The sequence below is a fragment of the Suricata suricatta genome, chromosome 4, assembly GCF_006229205.1.
Source record: "Suricata suricatta isolate VVHF042 chromosome 4, meerkat_22Aug2017_6uvM2_HiC, whole genome shotgun sequence".
NCBI lineage: Eukaryota > Metazoa > Chordata > Mammalia > Carnivora > Herpestidae > Suricata > Suricata suricatta.
The window spans coordinates 136,378,933-136,399,128 of NC_043703.1; the positions used below are offsets into that span (position 1 = coordinate 136,378,933).

The 20,196-nt window shown below is 37.1% G+C and overlaps 1 protein-coding gene across 2 annotated transcripts in view; it reads left to right on the top strand.

Moving 5' to 3' along the window:
* STRN (striatin) overlaps window positions 1–12,946 on the top strand; it is an 89,212-nt gene extending 76,266 nt beyond the window's left edge. For both annotated transcript variants that reach the window (XM_029937959.1, XM_029937960.1), the window contains 6 exons: window positions 1–122; window positions 3,228–3,395; window positions 5,044–5,184; window positions 8,815–8,919; window positions 10,523–10,609; window positions 10,715–12,946. In XM_029937959.1, coding sequence (XP_029793819.1) covers window positions 1–122; window positions 3,228–3,395; window positions 5,044–5,184; window positions 8,815–8,919; window positions 10,523–10,609; window positions 10,715–10,884 — 793 coding nt within the window. In that variant the 3' untranslated portion in view covers window positions 10,885–12,946. The remainder of the gene's footprint in view (window positions 123–3,227; window positions 3,396–5,043; window positions 5,185–8,814; window positions 8,920–10,522; window positions 10,610–10,714) is intronic.
* The last annotated feature ends 7,250 nt before the right edge of the window (window positions 12,947–20,196 follow it).

Sequence of the window (20,196 nt, forward strand, 5' to 3'; positions counted from 1 at the left end):
AGGCCCGGTGCTCTGCGTGGTGATGAGCAGCAGCGGCGAGCAGTGCTACAGCGGGGGCGCGGACGGGCTGATCCAGGGCTGGAACACCACCAACCCCAGCGTCGATCCCTACGACTCCTACGGTAGGTGTCCCCGCAGCGGCACGAGGGAATTCGCCGTCTTCCCTCTGCACACTTTACATGGTGTGCAGAAAGATAACGTGAAATCGTTTAAAAAATAAATTGGTAAAAGACAGCAAGGTCTTTATTTTGTTAAAAAGGACTCTTGTATTTAGGAATCAATTTGACATATTAAAAGGAAAAGTGTTATTCCTGCAAAAAGAAGCTCCCCCCTGCTCCATTCCCCCTACCTCACCCCGAGTTTTATTGATTGGAAATGCTGGCTATGGTTGACAATTGTTTTCTTCATTTTGGGCATCTGTATATTACTTGAGACATTATTACATATTTCATTATTATTCTTGACAAACAACTGAAGGAAAATGAATGTTGGCATCATCTCGATCAATTACTAGCGTGTGTGTAGAGGTTAATGACTGTTAAGCTCCATGACACCAAAATAGTTGAAAGGCCTTAAAAATTAAGAAGTGCCCTTTAGTCTCGAGAGCAGTTCCAGGAAACATAAATCCACATGATAATCTATCACGAGATTTTGCCATAAATTCTTTTGCAAAAACTGTTTAGGAATTGACTATTTTGGTTTCCTCTTGTATTCTCAAATTTTAGAATGGTATGAAGTCTCCTATTTGTCCTAAAACCATGTTCATTTTCATCTTCATTTTAATTTTACCACCAAACCTAAGTAAAGATAAATTCAGTAAACAAAAATTTTCCCAACATTTAGTTAATAAACACTTAACATGTGTTTCTGAGAGGTAAACCCCTCTCTCCCCCCAGGTCTCTTACAAATTGATCTGTTCCATATCTTTCCTTACTTCCTTTATCTCTCTTTTAGAGGATCAGTTATTCTGTCCCAAGGCAGCCAGCCCTTCTCCTTTGGCTCTTGACCTCGTTTTCTCTTATTTCTTTTGAGACTGCACTTGATTCGCTCTTACTCTCTCTCTTGCTCTGATCTTAAACTTTGCCCTCTTTTCTCTCTTTCCACTCCCTCCGCGTATAAGTAGATTCAGGTAGCTTCTATCCTGGGCAAGGGGAAGCCTTTTCTTGACTCCATTTCCCTCTCTGGCTTCTATTTAGTCTCTCTTTTCCCTCATCATCTGTGTGTATCTCTTTGGTGATTATGACTAGAAGACACAATTCAAAGTTACTAATTCCATGTCCTTTCCCTGTGCATCATCCCTCTGCAGTCTGTCTTCTGACCATTCCATTTAAATATGCCAGGATTGTCATGATTACCTAATTGGTTGATCCAAGGGGTATTTTCCAGTCCTTGTTTTACTAGATGTATTGGCTATCTAAAACTGTAGAACACTCCATCCTTTTTGTCCACTATTGGCTTTTTTTTGACACTTAAGTCTGTGACAATTTCTGTTTCCTAGCCTTCAGAAACTTTTATTTTTCTCATCTTAGATATTGGCATTTATCAAGGCCCGCACCCTATTCATTCCTTGCTTTGTATGCATATTCTTTGGTAGACTGAATCCACTTCTATTGTTTTATATGCTGTTGACTCATAAACCTCTTCTGTAAGCCTCAGACGGCCTGTAGAACATTTCAAACTGTCCATCTCATTGTCCATAAATCCCTGCAAGTGCGGTGTTCCTTCTCCGGATCATTCTTTGTAAGACGGTGGTGCCACCACAATTACCGAAGCTAGAGACCTAACAGTTGTCCTTGTCTTGTTCTGTTTACTATCTGCACTGTATTAACCTCCTAGCAATTAATATTCCCTAATATTAACTACCTAAATTTTCCTTGAATATACCCCATCTGCTTTGCCCCCTTTCCCACTGCCCCCTCCTCCTCCGTGTTCATCATCACTCCCCCAGACTGCTGGAGCAGTCCCCGTGCCGTCATCGGAATTCTGTCCAGTCTGCCTGCTGCACTTTGGTGAAGACTACCTTATTAAATATGGACTTCACCCTGCTGCTCCTGGAAAACCTTTAGTGGTTCATTTTGCTTTCAGAACAACTCCCAAGTACCTTGATATGCTGTAGAAATCCCACGTTAAACTAGCCACTCCTCTCCTCCTCCTGTCTCCAACTTCACATTTCAGTAGTGCTGAATTGCTTGTTTCCTCACATGTCATGCTTTCTTTCCTTCTGTGATTTTGCAGGTGGCTGCCTCCTTTGCCAGCAGTGGCTTCCCTCTAGTTTCTGACTGGCCAGCCCCCCTATACTCTAGGTGTCATTCTCTCCAGGAAGCTTTCACTCATCCCTGTTACTCTCCATGGATACGATGTCAGTCACTGTTACTTTACTTACCACAACATCTTTTGAGACAAGGATAGTACTGTGTCTTAGTTATCTGTGTGGCCCCAGCATCTAGCATAGTGCCTAACACACCGTGTCGTTAATACATATTTTATGATATGACAGAGGGTAGAGGACAGATAACATTATTGACATTTTAAACTTAACCTGTGTGAGCCATCTTGAAAGTACTGCTTCATAGAGTCACTGTCACTGTGTGAATTGAGAATTAGTTTCCAGTTTGACTTCTGTTATGAAACCATACTAATTGTTCCTCCCTCCTCCCCTCCATGCACATCATTCACATGTCAGTTAGTGCTGTGAGAGGATTTGGGGGTACCAGTAGGTCTCAGTTTGTGTCCTCTGTGAATAGCAGGGGCCTGTTGCTCCCAGGAGTAGCTGTCACTCGTAGTGCGGAGGGCGGGAGGGGTCTGAGGAGCGTATGCGAAGTGCTAACAGAGCTCAGAGTGGAGAGGGACCTCACTTCATCTCCTCGGGGAATAGATGTGGCTTCTCTGAAGGTAGATTAACTTCAAATGCCGTGTGTGAACATGCTTTTAAAAAAATCTAGACAAATGGAAAGAAAAAAGGGAAGGGAGAAGGAAATACCTAACTTTTTAAAGGAGAGAAATAATGTACTTTAAAATTTTAATTTATAAGCCCTAGACCCTGCATGTGCATATTTCCAAGCCTGTTTTTAGTTACTGCAGCATTTCAGAAGAATTACAGAAACTCGGAAGCATATTTTGTGCTGTTCTCAGATGCCTTTGTTTGTATGTTTCCTTTCTCTGGAATCTAAGTTACCTTTATGATTTGTTTTTTTCTCCTAATTTTGCAATCTTGCTGTTTTGCGTAGATCCTTCTGTTTTAAGGGGCCCTCTGCTGGGCCACACCGACGCCGTGTGGGGCTTGGCTTACAGTGCTGCACACCAGCGCCTGCTGTCCTGCTCAGCAGATGGCACTCTCCGTTTGTGGGACACAGCCGAAGCTGCTCCGGCCCTGAGCGTATTTAGTAACAATCAAGGTACCTGCTGGCTTTTGTCATTCTACCGAATTGTTGATGAAGTGTCTACTTCTGACAATAAGCAAATACACTGAGGAAATGATTCTACAAACTCTTAGAGTCTAAATTTCATTTGAAGGTTTTTTTTTTTAAGCAATGAAAGTGTATTTGTTTGAATTTCTAACTCAGGATTTTTAAAAGCATAGTATTTGGTGAAAGAGCACACATTAAAAATGTTTTATAAATCGAGATATAACATACACAATAAAAACATATTGAGGATATGTCTTATTGGGTTTGACAAATATATAACTCTTCTTATACCTCTCAAAATCTCGAACCTTTCCTTCACCTCTTCAAAGTATCTTTGTGTCCTTCCCGGTCCCTGTGCCCATTTCCAACCAAGGGTATGATTCCTTTCATCACAGATAAGTTTTATCTGTTCTAAAATGTCATAGAAGTGAAATCATATAATATGTACTCTTTTTGTATCTGGCTTTTTATTCTATATTGTTTTTGTTATTCTGCCATATTCTTCTACATATCAGTTTATTTATTTTTCTGTTTAATAGTATTGCATTAAACCAGTGTGTTTATTTATTTACGTCTGGATGGCATATGGGTGGTTTCCAGTGTTTGACCATTATGAACAAAACTACTATGAACATTCATATATTTTTTTTTTTGCTAGTAAAGAGCTAGAAGTAGAATATCTGGGAGTTAGAAGTGTTTTTGTGTATTCAGCTTTATGTGAAATTGCCACACGTTTCCAGAGTGATTGGGCCATGTTATACCACTGACAGCATGTATGAGGATTCCAGTTGCTCTCCATCCTTATTTAACTAACATTTGGTGTTGTCAGTTCATTTAGTTTTAGCCACTCGGGTGGGTGTGTAGCAGTGTTTCATTGTGGTTTTAATCTGCATTGCTTTGGTGGATAATTATTTAGAACACTTTTTTGTGTATGTGCTTATTAGCTACTAATATATCTTCTTCTGTAATATACACATTTTTTAACTGTTTCCTTGCTTCAGATTTTGAACCAAATAAAAAAAAATCAGATTATATTCATGTATACATATCATTCTATTCTTTTATGTTTATAAGTACACTGCAAGTTTAACCAAGTTTTATCCTATTCTAGATGATAAATAAAATACCTTCTTTATTCTTGAGCTGTTTTAACTTGTGTCTGGGTTTTGATGAATTGGCTGTATTTGATATTTGCATAACTCTACCAGTAAATAATAATTTGAAATTTTACTTCTTTAATTCCATATTTTTGATGAATTAGAATTCCTCATAAGAGATGTACTCTTAAAGAATTCCCACAATGCCACTCTAAGCGTCAGGTAAAAGGTAGAAGCAACAAACCTTGTAGTCCAGAAATGTTTGCCATTTATTTTCTGAGTAAATGCCTGCATTCTATGACTATATTAGCTGAGTAACAGGAGGAAGACTTGCTGAACAGGTAAAGATAATAAAATAGGCTAGGGCTAACAGTTACAGAAGAAATAATCTCCAGTGAATGGCTGTGAGCTAATTTTTATTCTAATGTGGAGCCTTATTTCCTTCTTAAGGAAATCTTTTGACTATTTGTTCTGCTGCATTATAAGACATTTTCAAGTAGACTGATCGCCATTCTCTGAATATGTTCTGACTCTCCTAGAGTTGGGAATCCCTGCGTCTGTGGATCTAGTGAGCAGTGACCCGAGCCATATGGTCGCATCGTTCAGCAAAGGATATACAAGCATCTTTAACATGGAAACGCAACAGCGCATTCTCACTTTAGAATCCAACCTCGATACAAGTATGTGTACCGATTATAAGTAGTCTTTGTTTGGGTCAAGGTTTTAAACTTTCTCAGTTTAAATTCTCAGTTTTTCTATAGTAAATTATAATTATTAGAGTCAACTATAAAAATTACTTGTTATTATGAAGAGTTCTGCCTTTTAAATCACAGAACACAGTTACTTGGATAAAATGACTTACACTTGATTTTAAGACATTTAGTTAAGTTTATGCACATTTATAAGTATGCTATTTGGAATGGCATTTGAGGTATTCCAAAGAGGTGTCAAGTTTTATACCAAGTGATTAGTTTTCAATTTTGTTTGAAAATAATATTTATTCTGAATATAAAATAAATCTGTTTTTCATTTCTCATAATTTCATTTTTTAAATCAACTTAGTTTTGTATTAATAATATTATTTGACACATCTCACTACTGATTAGAATGTAAATCAAGTTTTGTCTCTCAAAATCTCAAATATGAAGCTTCTCATTGAGTACAGAAAGTCAGGAAATAATTTCTCAGATTGTGAAAAAGATACTACAGAATCTTATTGAATTTTGGCTTTTTTAATCATTGTTTTCTGTCTTAAAAAATTTTTTTTTTAACCTTTATTATTTTTAGAGAGAGAGACACACACAGAGCATGAACAGGAGAGGGTCAGAGAGAGGGAGATACAGAATCTGAAGCAGGCTCCAGGCTCTGAGCTGTCAGCACAGAGCCCAATGTGGGGCTCGAACCCATGAATTGTGAGATCATGACCTGAGCTGAAGTCGGACGCCTAACCGACTGAGCCACCCAGGCGCCCCCATATCTTTCTATCTTTAGACTTAATCCAGACAATTACATTTTACATTGCAGTTGACAAAGGAAGCTGTGTACATATATATTGTTGTTTTAATCTGTGAACTAGCTTTAAAAATAATTACCATGGCGTGTGTGTGTGTGTGTGTGTGTGTGTGTCTGTCTGTCTGTCTGTCTGTCTATGTCTGTCTGTCTGTCTCTCCCCCCGTCCCCCAACTCTTTGTCTTACAGAAATCTCCTTCATTCCATTTTGGCTTTCTTCATTTTCTCTTCCCAATCTGTTGTCCTTTGTTTTGTTTGTTTTTTTTTCCCTGAGGTCCTATGAGAATTGTTTAGGGAAAAAAATACACAGGACTAGAGTTTTGAACTATTTGGATGTAAAAGAGAGGGGCGAAAAAATAAAAACTGGTATTTTGGAATAGAAAAATGAGAGACTTTTTGCCAAGAAGTAATAGGTTTTAGACTCTCAGTAAATTTAAAATCAATTTAAATATATGACCTAAAGCTACAGTAGTGAAATACAGATAATAATATGAAACTAAGAAGGATGCAAACATTTTTGGAATTACTTCAGATTGTCTGAAAATTCTTAGAATGTCCTGAATGGTAAATACGTATTTTTAATGACTGTTACAAATTAATAAGACATCAAGTCTGGATGAGATGGATGAACTTAACTAGTCCATATCATTTTTCTCCTTAAGTGTATGACAGTAAAGTCATGTGACTTTTTGCCCAATACTAGAAACATTTTCTGAAGAAAACTGCCAAAAATGTTTTGAACAAAGGGAGCATTATTGGAATAAGTGATAATTATTTTGAGTTATAATAATATGTCCTGACATTTTCTTTATTAAATATATCCCTTTTTTAATGTTTGTTTATTTACTTTTGAGAGCGAGCAGAAGCGTGAGAGCACAGGTGGGAGGGAGAGAGAGAGAATGAGAGAGAGAGCGAGATAGAGACAGACAGACAGAATCTAAAGTAGGCTCAAGGCTCTGAGCTGTCAGCACAGAACCTGACCCAGGGCTCAAATCCAGGAACCATGAGATCATGACCTGAGTGCAAGTTGGATGCTTAACTGACTGAGCCACCCAGGTGCTCTATCCTGATATTTCCTAAATTATCAGTTTGATTACTTTAGAGTTGTATAAATTATCAGTTTTATTACTTTAGAGCTATACTTTTATTCTTTTCTATTGAGACTACCCCTACGTATTTATTTTTTACTACATTGTTCTTTTCTGGAATTCATTAGATTTTTAAAACATTAAAGTTCAGAACAAAAACATGTTTCAGGATGAAAGTAAATTTCATATAGAATTAAAAAGGATGGAGAATTTTCTAAAAATCAGGATAAACTAACTTTCTATTCATTATTGTCAGTGGTGAGTTGACTGTGATAAAGTTGAAGGTATTTGAGCAGGTGACTGAGGACTTGTCAAGGCAGTGAAAAGTAAACCATGTCTACATTACAAGCTCAATACGAATACTTGCAGGATATTTTAAGATTGATTGTTCAATTTATTTCTTGTGTTCTTTGCATTTTGCTTACGTCTGATTTACCCTTAAGTGGAGAAACTTTCTTAAAAGTATTACTAAATAAAAATGCTTTTGCCTGCTTCCATCATTTGATTTCTATCAGAATTATTTTCTAGATCTCAGCATAATTGAAGCTGTTCTCAGAAACTTCTTTCTCAGAATACATGGGATATTTTACTTAAAGTATTTCTTTTCTGTTGTTACTCTCCTGCTAGAGCCTACAGAGGATAATGCTCAGTGGCATGTTATCTCTGGAGGGGAAAAAAACTGTAGGCTAAGTTTTGAAACTAAACTCTTTGTTTAGCACCATTTAAATTGAGTATAACTGACCCAGAGCTTACTCCACATAGTTAAGTAACTTTTTATTTTATTCTTAGATAACAGCCATCAGTACTGGGAAAAGACTACTTCAGTTTTTAGGATGTCGTATTTTTAGGGACCACAAGAAAATCCAATAGAGTACCCTAATATTACCACTATTTTTAATCTATATTTAGCTATATTTTCTATTATGTGAATGTAAATTCGTAATAACTTTTCTAAGATTAAAAAAATTTTAACTCTTTGAAATAATTTTAAGTACGCAGAGTTTCAAAAATAGTACAAGAACTAGCTACCTAGCGTCCTTCACACGGACTCACTAGTTTTTACCATGAAGTAGTTAATACACTGTGATACAGATGTAATGACATGTGGCCTGCCTCTCCCATTGTGCATACAATTGAAATTCTTTGAAAGTTACTATAGAGTGCACAAAAAATACTATTAGGATGCTGACTATTTGAAGATTCCAAACATGTTAGACTGTCAGATGATCACCATTTATTTCTATTATGATGAGAAAGAGGAGATTATAGAGTTCAGAAGCTCTCTCTGTCATATTTGTCTTCAGATGATAACCATGTGGTAAAGAGTTTCTAGAAAGAGAGGAGATTTAAATTTGGGTATCATCTACTGTAAGTAATGATGGAACTTTATTAAATCTTCAGAAATATCGTAGATCATCAGAGAATAAGAAATGTCAGTGACCCCACGCTGAGGCCTGAGTGGCACCCATTGTTTGTAGGTGGTGGGAAAGGAAGTTCTCATTGGTAAGTACCTCTAGATTTGTCAGTGTGGTGTTGCTCAGGCACGTCTTCTTCCTAACATTGAAATTAAGAATACAGTCAAAGGTAAATTCACTAAAGACAAATTAAAGTCACCTCATTACTTTTTTAGTCTCTTAGGTGAGCATTCAGTCCTCCTCTATGAAGAAATAGTAGCTTTAACTAACTTCGTTGCTTTTTTCTTCTTTTTCGCAGCCACCTCTTCCTGTCAAATAAATAGAGTCGTCAGCCATCCCACTCTTCCCATCAGCATCACTGCTCATGAAGACAGGCACATCAAATTCTATGATAACAACACAGGTACATGTTGATTACAGAGTGATCGGTGTTAAAGCAGCACAGAAAATGAAACCTACTCTAAGTAGGCTGATTTGGGTGTCTGTTAGCAGCTGTAGAGTCTAGGACTAAGCGCGGAAACACATACTCTTCCAGCTTCAGTTTCTGTTCATTTTGTTCAATTCTGCTAAGAACTAGTCTTCATGATAGCGTATAAAGTCATCTTAGTTTATGTAAGTCATTTATTTAATGTTTTATTTATTTTTGAGAGAAAGAATACAAACAGGGGAGGGGCAGAGAGAAAGGGAGACACAGAGCCGAAGCAGTCTCCAGGCTCTGAGCTGTCAGCACAGAGCCTGATGCGGGGTTCAAAGCCACCAACAGTGAGATCATGACCTGAGCCAAGTTGGATGCTTAACCAACTGAGCCACCTAGGTGCCCCTCATCTTAGTTTATTTGATAATAAGTAGATATTCTGTTTTGGCCATAGAGCTACTAGAGACACAATTGAAAAGGTTATTCAAATACCAATAACACTGATCTCTTGCTGTGAATATATTGGGGAAAAGTAGAAACATGTGAGAAGTAAGAGGCATATGAACATTATATTTTGCTTAAAATTGTTCAAATTTGGGGTGCCTGGGTGGCTTGGTCAGTTAAGCATCTGACTCTTGATTTCAGCTCAGGCCGTGATTTCATGGTTCGTGAGTTTGAGCCTTGGTTCATGAGTTTGAGCCCCATGTCAGGCTCCATGCTGGGGCTATGGAGCTTGCTTGGGATTTTGGCTTTCTCCCTCTCTCTCTCTGCCCCTCCCCAGCTCACAGTTTCTCTCTAAATAAATAAACTTTAAACTTGTTCAATGTTGGATAACCTTAGTGTTAGGGGTGGAAACCCCTGAGTCATTTGGTTTATTTGATTCAGTTTTCCACGGACTACTCTTTTCTGTATTATAATATTGACCATCTGGTCCTGCTTGATTTGAATTAGTGTATGTGGGGTGCAGAGGCTATGTGGACTTTCCCATTTTGTATTGGATTTCATTTCACTAGTCTAAAGGAAATGCCTGAAGAACTGTGTGTGGAGGAGAACACTCCATATCGGCAGCCATATTTACCTGAGTATCTGCTATTAGCTTTGTAGATATATTGACTTTTGCTCACTTTGCTTAGCTGTGAGTAATGAGTCACTTAATACTTTAATCCCTTTCTATATGTGGTTTCCACCAATACTGTAGCCAGGTTTTCTCTCCATTCCTTTGTCTTTGTTTCAGTCTCTTCTGTTCTCATAACCCATATAATTTGCCTATAGCTAAAGGATGCAAAGAAGGTGATTTGTAATGTCTGAGTCTTAGTTAGTGAACATGGCTTAAAGGAATATGTGTGTACAAATGACTCATTTTTTATTGCTATTTGAAAGAAGTGTAATCTGAAATTTAAGCTTTTGTTTCTCATTACCATAGCTAGAGTGGGAGGGAGACACATTGTTTTAGCTGTGGTGGAAAAAGCTATTGATATGCAGTCAGTACCCAGAGAGGAGTGACTGGAGAAATCAATGTAACATGGTAACAGGAATATGTTCAAGATAAGGAAAGCTATTAGTAAGGAGTAACCATCTCTTTTTCCCAAAGGCAAACTCATCCACTCCATGGTAGCCCATCTAGAAGCTGTTACAAGTTTAGCAGTGGATCCCAATGGCCTGTACTTGATGTCTGGGAGTAAGTACATCAACTGTGGATTATTTATTTGTCCATATTCTTTTCATGTTAATGTAATTTTTTCTTTCAATTTCTCCCCCCCCCCCCCGCCTTCTTTCGATACAGGTCATGACTGTTCAATACGTTTATGGAACCTAGAAAGTAAGACGTGTATCCAAGAGTTCACAGCTCATCGGAAAAAATTTGAAGAATCAATTCATGATGTAGCTTTCCACCCATCCAAATGCTATATAGCCAGTGCTGGGGCTGATGCGCTGGCTAAAGTGTTTGTATGACACAATGCGTCATCCTCACCTTCTAGCTCTTTATAAATAATCAACTGCACAAAAGAGATACAGAAGACCAGGGCAAGAATCATCTGTCCTGCCCTTTTGTTCTGCTGAAGGAGCACAGAGAACATTTGTTAAAGTATAGTTTTGCAATTCGTATACTGTTTTCTAAAACTAAGATTTGTTCCGGTTGCTGCAAGCTCAGCTGAATCTGTGAGCCTGAAAACTGTTCCAAAATTTTCCCCAAATAGGAGCTTTTGTTTCTGAGGTGGTTCTAATTCACTAGGCAGGCCTGAGCGAACACAGGTTTAGCCTGTCCCTATTGAGTAAATAGGGCATGCTATAAGGGATAATTAAAAAGCTTGATGACTGGGAATGAGTGGAGGAAGAACAGAAATTTAGACCCAGTTCTCTCCCAAGAAATCTTGTTAAACACATTAGGTAGTCGAAACAGTCATCTTTCCCGTATCTGCTGTACTAACCCCTCTGTGCATAATGACCAGGCAGTGTTCAAACGAGTTTTTAATTTAGCTCTCCTTTCATCTGTGCACATAAGAGCACTGGTAAAGCATTTTACCTATTAGGGGAAAAAAGAAATGCAATAATATGTTAAATATATTATTATTCAAAAATGCTAAACAAATATTTAGTTTGTAAGCAGATTTCTATATTGTATTACATTTTTGAAAATAGATTTGGTACCATTGTAAAGTTTAGCTGTCAAAAACAGTCACCATTATGAATAGTCAATAGAGTCTGCTTTTACTAAAGAATTTAACTTATTCAGGTTCAAGATTCTGTTTATTTTTAAAGGCAAGCAGGACATATCTTCATAATAATTTCTGTTAATTTTAAAATCACTTTATTTATGTGATAGTGATAGTACCAGAGTGGTTATCTCATACTGATGAAATCTCACCTTCTAGTGGTTGAAAAGACGGAAGTTATCTGTGAGTATTTGCTTTTCAAAACCCACAAAACCATACTTCAGATGACCTCTTGCTCTTTTCTTTGTCTCTCATATTCAAATTATCTGACACCTACCAAAACCAGTTTCTAATTATTATGTTTGGCAGCCCAAAGGGTATGGTTGATGTCAGGCAGCTGCTTATGCAGCACTAAATAAAGCACCTGGTTTGTGCCCCAGAAGTCTTCCATTAATCTATCTGAAAAAGAAGAGCCCACGGGAAATCTGGATGGAAGAGTTCAGTGCAGACCTTGGCTCAAGAGTTTTCTCCTTCCCTTCCCTTCTCCTCCCCTCTTCAATTGGAGTACACAGCATGTTTTTATAGGCAATGAATCAATATTGTTTCTGGGGAAAACTGTCATAAAGGACCAGGGTTCCTTGAGCTCTCCTAGCCTGTGACCCTCATGTGGCCAGCTCCTAAGATTCCCGTGACCCCACTCTTTGGACCTAGTGTGTAGACTTCATCCTTACAAATGTCTTCACATTCTTTTGTTTGCCCCAAATGTCAGAGACCAGTGTAGAAATTAGGAATAAACTATTAATGCCCAACTTTTCAGCAAGATGTATATATAATAGTTCTCAGACCTAAAATTCATAACCATAAATATTTTAACCTTTTAATATAATTCCTACATTCCTCTTCCAACATATTCCATTGTCATAACAATGACTCTTCTGAATGTATATTTACCATTACATACAAATATGTATATTTACCATTTGAAAAAGTATTCTGGTGGTGATATGGACAGTAATTGACAATTTTTCTTTAAAATTTCTGCTTTTCTGCCTCTAGAGTTTTGTAGTATACAGACAAATTTTCGATAAAGACCTGTGCTAGACTTTTGATAGCCTGATTGATAGACAGATATGCTTTAATATTTTGACACAGCTGCCTTTTCATTTCATCTGTGCTTTGGTTAACAGTGGGCTCAAGGGACTCCTTTCTGTAATCAAATGAATTGACCTGGACTTGAACTCCCTGGCGAATGTTTATATTCCCATGCAGATATAGAAGTCCACATTGTGTTTGGTTCATTCCTCTTTTTGGTTCTTCAATGAGTAAAACAAACAAATAAAAAAATGGGCTTGCTAACCTAACATTTATATAAGGATAATGCAAAATCCAGTCAGGTGCCCTTACTTGGCATGTTTATGATGGACTAAGCTATTGTTTTACCACTTACTGCTTTAATTACCTCTCAAGGTCTCCAGTGCCTGCTTTACTTATGTCACTGAAATTCTCAAAACCAAGATACTCTCTTCCCTTGCGTTTTATACCTCGTGGTTGAAATTTCTCTCTTAGTGAGTGGAAAGTGACCGTGAGACAGGTAAACTGTGGTGCAGATGGTAGAGCTGTTGAAAGTTCTTTAGCCAGCCAGTGCCGGGCCATTGGAGACCCTGGACAGAAACAGATTCCTCTCCACTAGCACTGTGTGATCACAGCCTAGAAATGAGCCAAAGCTGTCTTCCAGCCAGAGAAAAGCATAGACATGTATCTGCTTTTCCCCCCAGCCTATCAAAAATTTAATCCCCCAAACGAACAAATTCAAGATTCATACAGTCATTGAAATGCTTTCATAGTGCTTTGTTTGTAAATATTTTGGATGAAATATATTGGGAGAGTATGAAAATCAGCAGGAGACGTGCTCCCTGCCTTATTTTCATATGCCATGAATACATCTCTGGGACTTGTGGCACCCTAACCCAGATGTCCTATGGAGCTCATTTGCTACTCAAACCCTAGACAGGTATTTAACATAAGTGATATAATGACCTTCAGTATTTTTCTATTGAACAAGTTTAGTGATTTTTGCCATTAAACAGATAATTAGTTATGCAAAGTATTTAGCTTTTATAATCATTTTAGTTATGACTAAAAAGGGGGGAAATTATGCTGCATCACACTGATAATGAACTTTGTGAAAATTTTTTTGTTTCTCTTTCATTCCTTCAGTATTCTTGCTATAAATTTCTTTTGGAGATAATGATAAAGATTTATTTGAAAATGTCTAAAATGTATGTATATTTTATAAATATATATTATATATATTGTAGGAATATATATAATATATATAGACTATATATTATATATATATTATATATATATATAAACCATAGGTGCATTTTACTGTTTTGTATTTTCATTCTTAGAGGTAGTGTACACCGCAGGTAATGATGAGTACGATGAGTGTTGTGCTGTTTGCTTCTGCAGTATAATATATAGTTCTAAATGTTCCAATTACTGTATATACTATATTCATTATAGGCTAGCATGCTTGTTTTAAAGACTGTCATTCTAGTTTATTAAAATCTGAATGTAAGAAAACCTGGCTATTCAAATGTGAATTGAAAAATATTCCATTCTCAGTACTGAACTATTTCCATTGAACATTCAGGATTTTTTAACAAAACAGATACCATCAAGAAGGCAATAGCTAGAGAATGAGAGGTGCCTTTAAAATAAAATACAAATGCAGCCTTACAGTGAGGATGAGGATTGAGTTTGGGGGGTGGGGGTGGGGGATATGGCAGACAGAGAGAGAGTGTACGGATGTGTGGGTGTGTGTTTGCCAGTCTGTGAAGATCCTGATTTGTGACCATCAATGTCTTTCAGCATATCTGCTCAACTTCTAGGATTTCAGGGGACATTTCATGTGCTGTCTTCGTGCTCTTGTGAGCACCACATGTACTTTCCAAGGGTTTTTGAATGTGAATTCCTAGAAATTTCAGTAGATGGGTCAATACCTATTCTTTTATGATAGTCAAGTTCAGGTAAAAGGAGAAATTATTGGTTCACCAAAATTATGGGATCATATTAATGTTGGCTCAGTAAAGTAATTTTTTAAAAATGTAATTTTTACAGGCTTACTTTTTTTAGTACTTCATATATTTCCCTCTTACACAAGAGCATGCCATGAAATTCTTCTGGGAGGGAGATTCAACTAGTAAAAATTATTTTTAGATTAAACACCTGAACTAGTTAAAATACCACCTAAGAATAGTGTTTAAAAGGCATCTTTCATATCTACCTCGTTGTCATTGCTGCCATTTTAACTACAGCAAATCTTTATGACATTGGAAATGATGACTGGATGCAAATTCTCTGTTGGTGCTTTTCTCAGGCTTTGTCATTTAAGTTCTATGGAACTAAGATGTCACAAATCAGATTGGAAGACTCAAGAGTTAACGGTTTTCTTTTGAAAGAACTGCTTAAATTTTGTCATCAGTGTTGATAGTGAGTGGATATAGTTCAACTCTGGTTAGTATATGTCTATGATATTTTCAGCCAAGAGCCAAACTGTTAATTGAATTTACATGGAAAAAGAGCTCTAAATACAGTTTTCTTCAGCTTACTTTATTCTTTGAAAACTGTTTCAAGGCTAATAAGTACATAATCATTCATTTTATGTACTCAGAAGTTGCCTTTGTTACTATGTTATTTGTCTAGTTATTTATATAATTTCAGTACTTTATGTGTTTGTTTGACACTGGGATTCAGGTTGTATAAAAGTAGTAGATGACCTAAAATTATATGTATACTTTTGTGAAATTCCAGAGGTTCCTTTTAGGGGAAGGTCCAGAAAACATGTCCGTCTTTAAACACAAAGAACAGGTCATTGGTAAATGATTTGAATCATTTTTACTTCCAGCACTGAAAGCTTTTTAATTGGCCATATCCATCACCCAGCGGGACCTCGTGTCAGTGTAAGGGACACCAGATTGACAAAGTGTTTAACAGATTGCATCAGCTTTGGTTTTGTTTTTGTTCTGTTTTTGGTTTTGTTCTTAATCTAAAAAACCAAAAAAACCAAAAACACTAATTTAGGCCAAACAGAGAACCCTAGATTCCACTTATTTATTCTAGCAGTATTCCTAAAGTGGTGCTTAGGGGTCAGAATTTTCTAGGTCTTTGCTAGTTAAGCTTTAGATTTGATTTGACTGGGACCACATGGTTGCCATCCCTCTGATGCAAATTAGAAAGTTCATTTTAATTTAGATTAACTTTAATGTCTGCCTGGATTTTTAACAGGCTGTGAACCAGTGAGTGCCTTGTTAATGTAGAATGATTTTCCCTGGTTGTTAGCTCCTTTCTGAAAATGTCTCAGAGAATGGAATTTTAGTTGACTTGTACAGATCTGCTAAATTTGATATCATCAGCAGTCAGAAAGCCTTCAGTCTACCATGTACCTCCCCCCCCTATTTTCTTCTCATTGTTTGGCTGAAGTTTGCCTCTTGTGAGAAATAAATATGAGCCCCCCTCCACACACTCCTTTCAATCCAGATAAGAGGTATCCCCGACATGCATTCCAGCTATATGATCTAATATCTGTTTTTAGGAGGAACCACTTCTCTGTAATCCTGAAATCTACTGGTTACTTTACGTCCTTCTCAACTTCAGTTTACTAGAGCTGACTCCAGGGCACCATCGGTTTAGATTCCTACTAACTTCTTTTCTCCACCTCACCCCCACCCCCCATCCCCCACTCCCCACCGGTGAGCCCTGGACCAGATTGTTTGATCTTCAGGTATTTTTAAATTTAGTTATAATACCAATTAATGTAAATTAATCCAAATGCTAATTTTTGTGGTGCAAGAAGTTTCTCTTGTAAATTCAGGGTATGGATAAGCTAATTAAGATATCTTTATTTGGTGGCTCTAAGTGTATTATTTGTTTTTAAATAAAGTGTACAAATATAGATAATGTGCTATAGGTGTCTCATGAATTGAAATATTTTGGAATCTAGTGGATTTGCAGTTTATTATAAAATACTTTAATACAGCTCGATATTTTTTCAGTGAGGGGGGTGGGTAGAAGAAGTGTGCGGAGAAATGAAGGAGCATTAGACAAAGTAGATGTGAGTCCAAAGTAACAAATCAGTCTTAATTATTGATTGTGAGGATGGTAGAAAAATTGATGATTATAGAGTTTGAATCTTTGAAAAGCCAGTAAAATTAAAGTACCCCATAAGATTGGATCAGTGATACTTCCAGAGACACATGTATGTTTTTCAAGTGTTTAGTTTTTTTTTTTTTAATTTTGTAAAATTTTTAAATTACATTTATTTATTTTTAAGAGAGAGAGTGAGACAGAGCGTGAGCCAGGAGGGGCAGAGAGAGGAGACGACACAGAATCTGAGGCAGGCTCCAGGCTCTAAGCAAGCATTCAGCACAGAGCCCGATGCAGGACTCGAACACATGAACCATGAGATCATGACCTGAGCCAAAGTCGGACACTTAACCAACTGAGCTGCCCAGGTGCTCCTGTTTAGTGTTATTTTCTAAAAATTATACATACATATGTAAATTTAATGCATTTTTAGTTTCTTTTTTGTTGTTGTTTGGCTACTTAACAGGCAAACAGAAGCCTTCCCCTTCCCCTTTGTCAGATCAACATTAGTTTTCAAGAGCTCTCTCTGCCCACAGCTCACAGTCTTTGTTTCAGTCTGAAGCCAAGATACTACGTGGAATCTGAAAGTGTCCTTGAAGCTGTGTGCCATTCTTTGATGTTTTTGTATGCTGCTATAGTAATGAGTTTATATCCTTTCCCATGTACACGTTTTTCAGTAATGTCAGAAATGCTCCTTTTATCCCTTTTAATGAGAACTGAGACATTGCTGGAGTAATTTTTGAGTAATTGAGTTCAAAAGGTTAGGAAGATGCTAGAAGTTTTTTCACAGATTGGTGGATTCTCTGGGGTACCCCCAGAGTGTTCTTCTGACCTGCATTGGGTTTCCCAAGACCACCACCAAGGTTTTGAGGGGTCCCAGAGTTGTTCTGGCACTTAGAATAGCCCCAGGAACACCTAGGAATCTGGAAGCACCCTGTAACCCAAACGACACTGTAGCTATCAAGTGCCCCCCCCCTTGTTACTGATCAGTTGACACCTGTTGCTTACAGTGAAGGAGACACTCCGATTTTATGGGGAATCACTGACCTGCACCTCTAAGAACTGGAATCCATATCTTCTGGAACACAAATTTTAATTTACTATATTTCATATACTCTCAAAACCAAACAATTCAAAGTTCATCAACCACAAAATGACTCACTTTAAATTTCACTTAGATCCTACGATTCTAAGTCCTTTCTCTATCCTAGTGGTTTAATTAAAGGGTAATGGTGGTTTTAGTCGTTGACTTGAAGAAGGATCGATTTGAACAAAATCTACAATATCTTGCTAACAGGAAGGGCCTGTTTTGTAGAACATTCCCTTGTCCTTGATGATTTAGCCATTCACCTTACATTGCAGGTTGGTCCAGATGCTAACTCCACATTGACTTTCCCTGTGTGCCTTTTTAAAGATATAATTAATCCAGTAATGTAAAGGAGAACCCACAGTAAAACATCTGTTAAATAGCACTTGGAGCACTAGAATTAGTCTTGCTATTCATGTTCCAGTGTTTTCTGTCCTTTCACAAGATGCAGTATATATGCCAGGTTCCCAATCTCTAACCTCAAACCAAAGATATATTTGAATTACCTCATGTAATAGCATCACCAAGTTAAGGGTAATGTAAGGGAAACCCATCATTTACAAATGAAATTTCCCAAACTGAAAAAATTTCTTTAATTAAAAACTTCATGGAAAGCAAAAATTTTATTTTAAGCATGAGTTGTAAAACCAAGGCGTTTGTGACTTGTATAAGATGTACTGAAATGTTAAAGTAGACTGACGTCTAGCTACTTCCTGAGTGAAGTGGACCAAAGCAGTAATTTTTCGTTAAAAAGATTAACTTACTTAGAGCAAAAGAAATCTCATTAGAAAGTTTACTATGGGTGCTGGCTAACTTGGGTGAAAGTATGGAGGAAAAAGAAGGAAAAGAAAGGAAGGAAAAGCCACCAGCCCTGCAATCTGGACCCACCACCCACTGGCTTCCTTTTTTTCTTTAAATGGCCTGGAACAATGACTTCTGAGATTTTTGACCTTTAAAAGTGAATGGTTCCAGTTCTGGCTGGTCATTGCTCCGTGTTACCTACATGAAAGATTTTTTGGAAGTACATCAAGAGTATCCTAGAGCTCTCTGGTAAAGTGTCAGACGGCATAGCTTTTATTGTATTTTAGGAAGCCATATTAACATTGGCCCAAGTATGTTGTGCCATTTGCATATGTCAGAATGAAGACCAGAAGTGTAAGAAATGTTCTCATGAGGCCAAATGATAATCTCATGAAAAGATCAGAGAGTCATTTTCGTAGGATGAATTGTTTTGAATGATTTTGATTATGCTATTAAAACCGTTTTTAAAAATATATTTGCATATTTCTCTACAGACTTTTGAGCCCATATATTTTAGAAGAGCCTGTTGGTGGAATAATATTATTCCTTATATATTTTAGGAAAAGAGGAATTCAATGGTCTCACATCTTTTGACAGTCATTAATGATTAAACTCCGGACACCCGCCTCCTCTCCCCTCTGCTCTCCGCCGTACCTCATTGCTATGTAGACAAGTGGTATTTGTCTCTGTATTTCGGCTGCCTGGAAAAAAAGCATGTTTGTATAGTTTGCAGATAAACATGGAGCCTTGTGTATTTGATAGATGTTAAAATGATTGTGAATACCATGTAAATAATGTTAATTAGCAGTGTCCCCTCCGCTAACAACATTAAGGTTAGATTCTGCCACTTGCCATTCAGTTTTGAAAGTATGCCCATTCAGCTAAAATACCACATAAGTCATTTAAATGGAAACTTTGTTTTCCAGTGATACAGGACCTGTTCAGTTTCCTTGTAGATCTCAGAGTCAGAAGAAATCAGGCTATCTCCCAACTCTAAAACATTCAGGCTTGCTTTTATTCATTTTGGTCAGCCTTTTAAACAAGCAAGACAATGAACTCCTATTTCTCATATCCTACTATACTTGGGAATACACATCTAATGATTCCAATTAAGAAAAAACACACCTTGAAAAAGACTTTTTTTTCTTCTTTAGCAATATCATTGCTTTCTAAAGTCAGAAATGATTTTACTTTTGAAATTGAAGGTTAGAGATCGTTTGTGTCCTTATATATGTAAGTTATGTACAGCTTGCCTCTGCAGAGAAACACAAATTTTATTTTGTATGATTTTTAAATGTTATATTGGAAGTACAAAAATTAGCAAGGAAGATGTAAGTTTATTTTATATACTGTCAAAATCTTAGATTTTTTTTGTGGCATGCGGAGCAGGTAGTGATGTATTTTATTATGAATACCTTGTTTCTACCCCATCCTCAACTCCCATTTTACATACTATGTATTGCTCAGTGTCGCCTAACTAAAACAGCTAAATGATTAGTTGTTTGCTTCAGTTTCTATAAGCGCATTCGTTTTTCTTAGTATTCTGCTTAGCACCTCTCCTGGTGCTGCCCA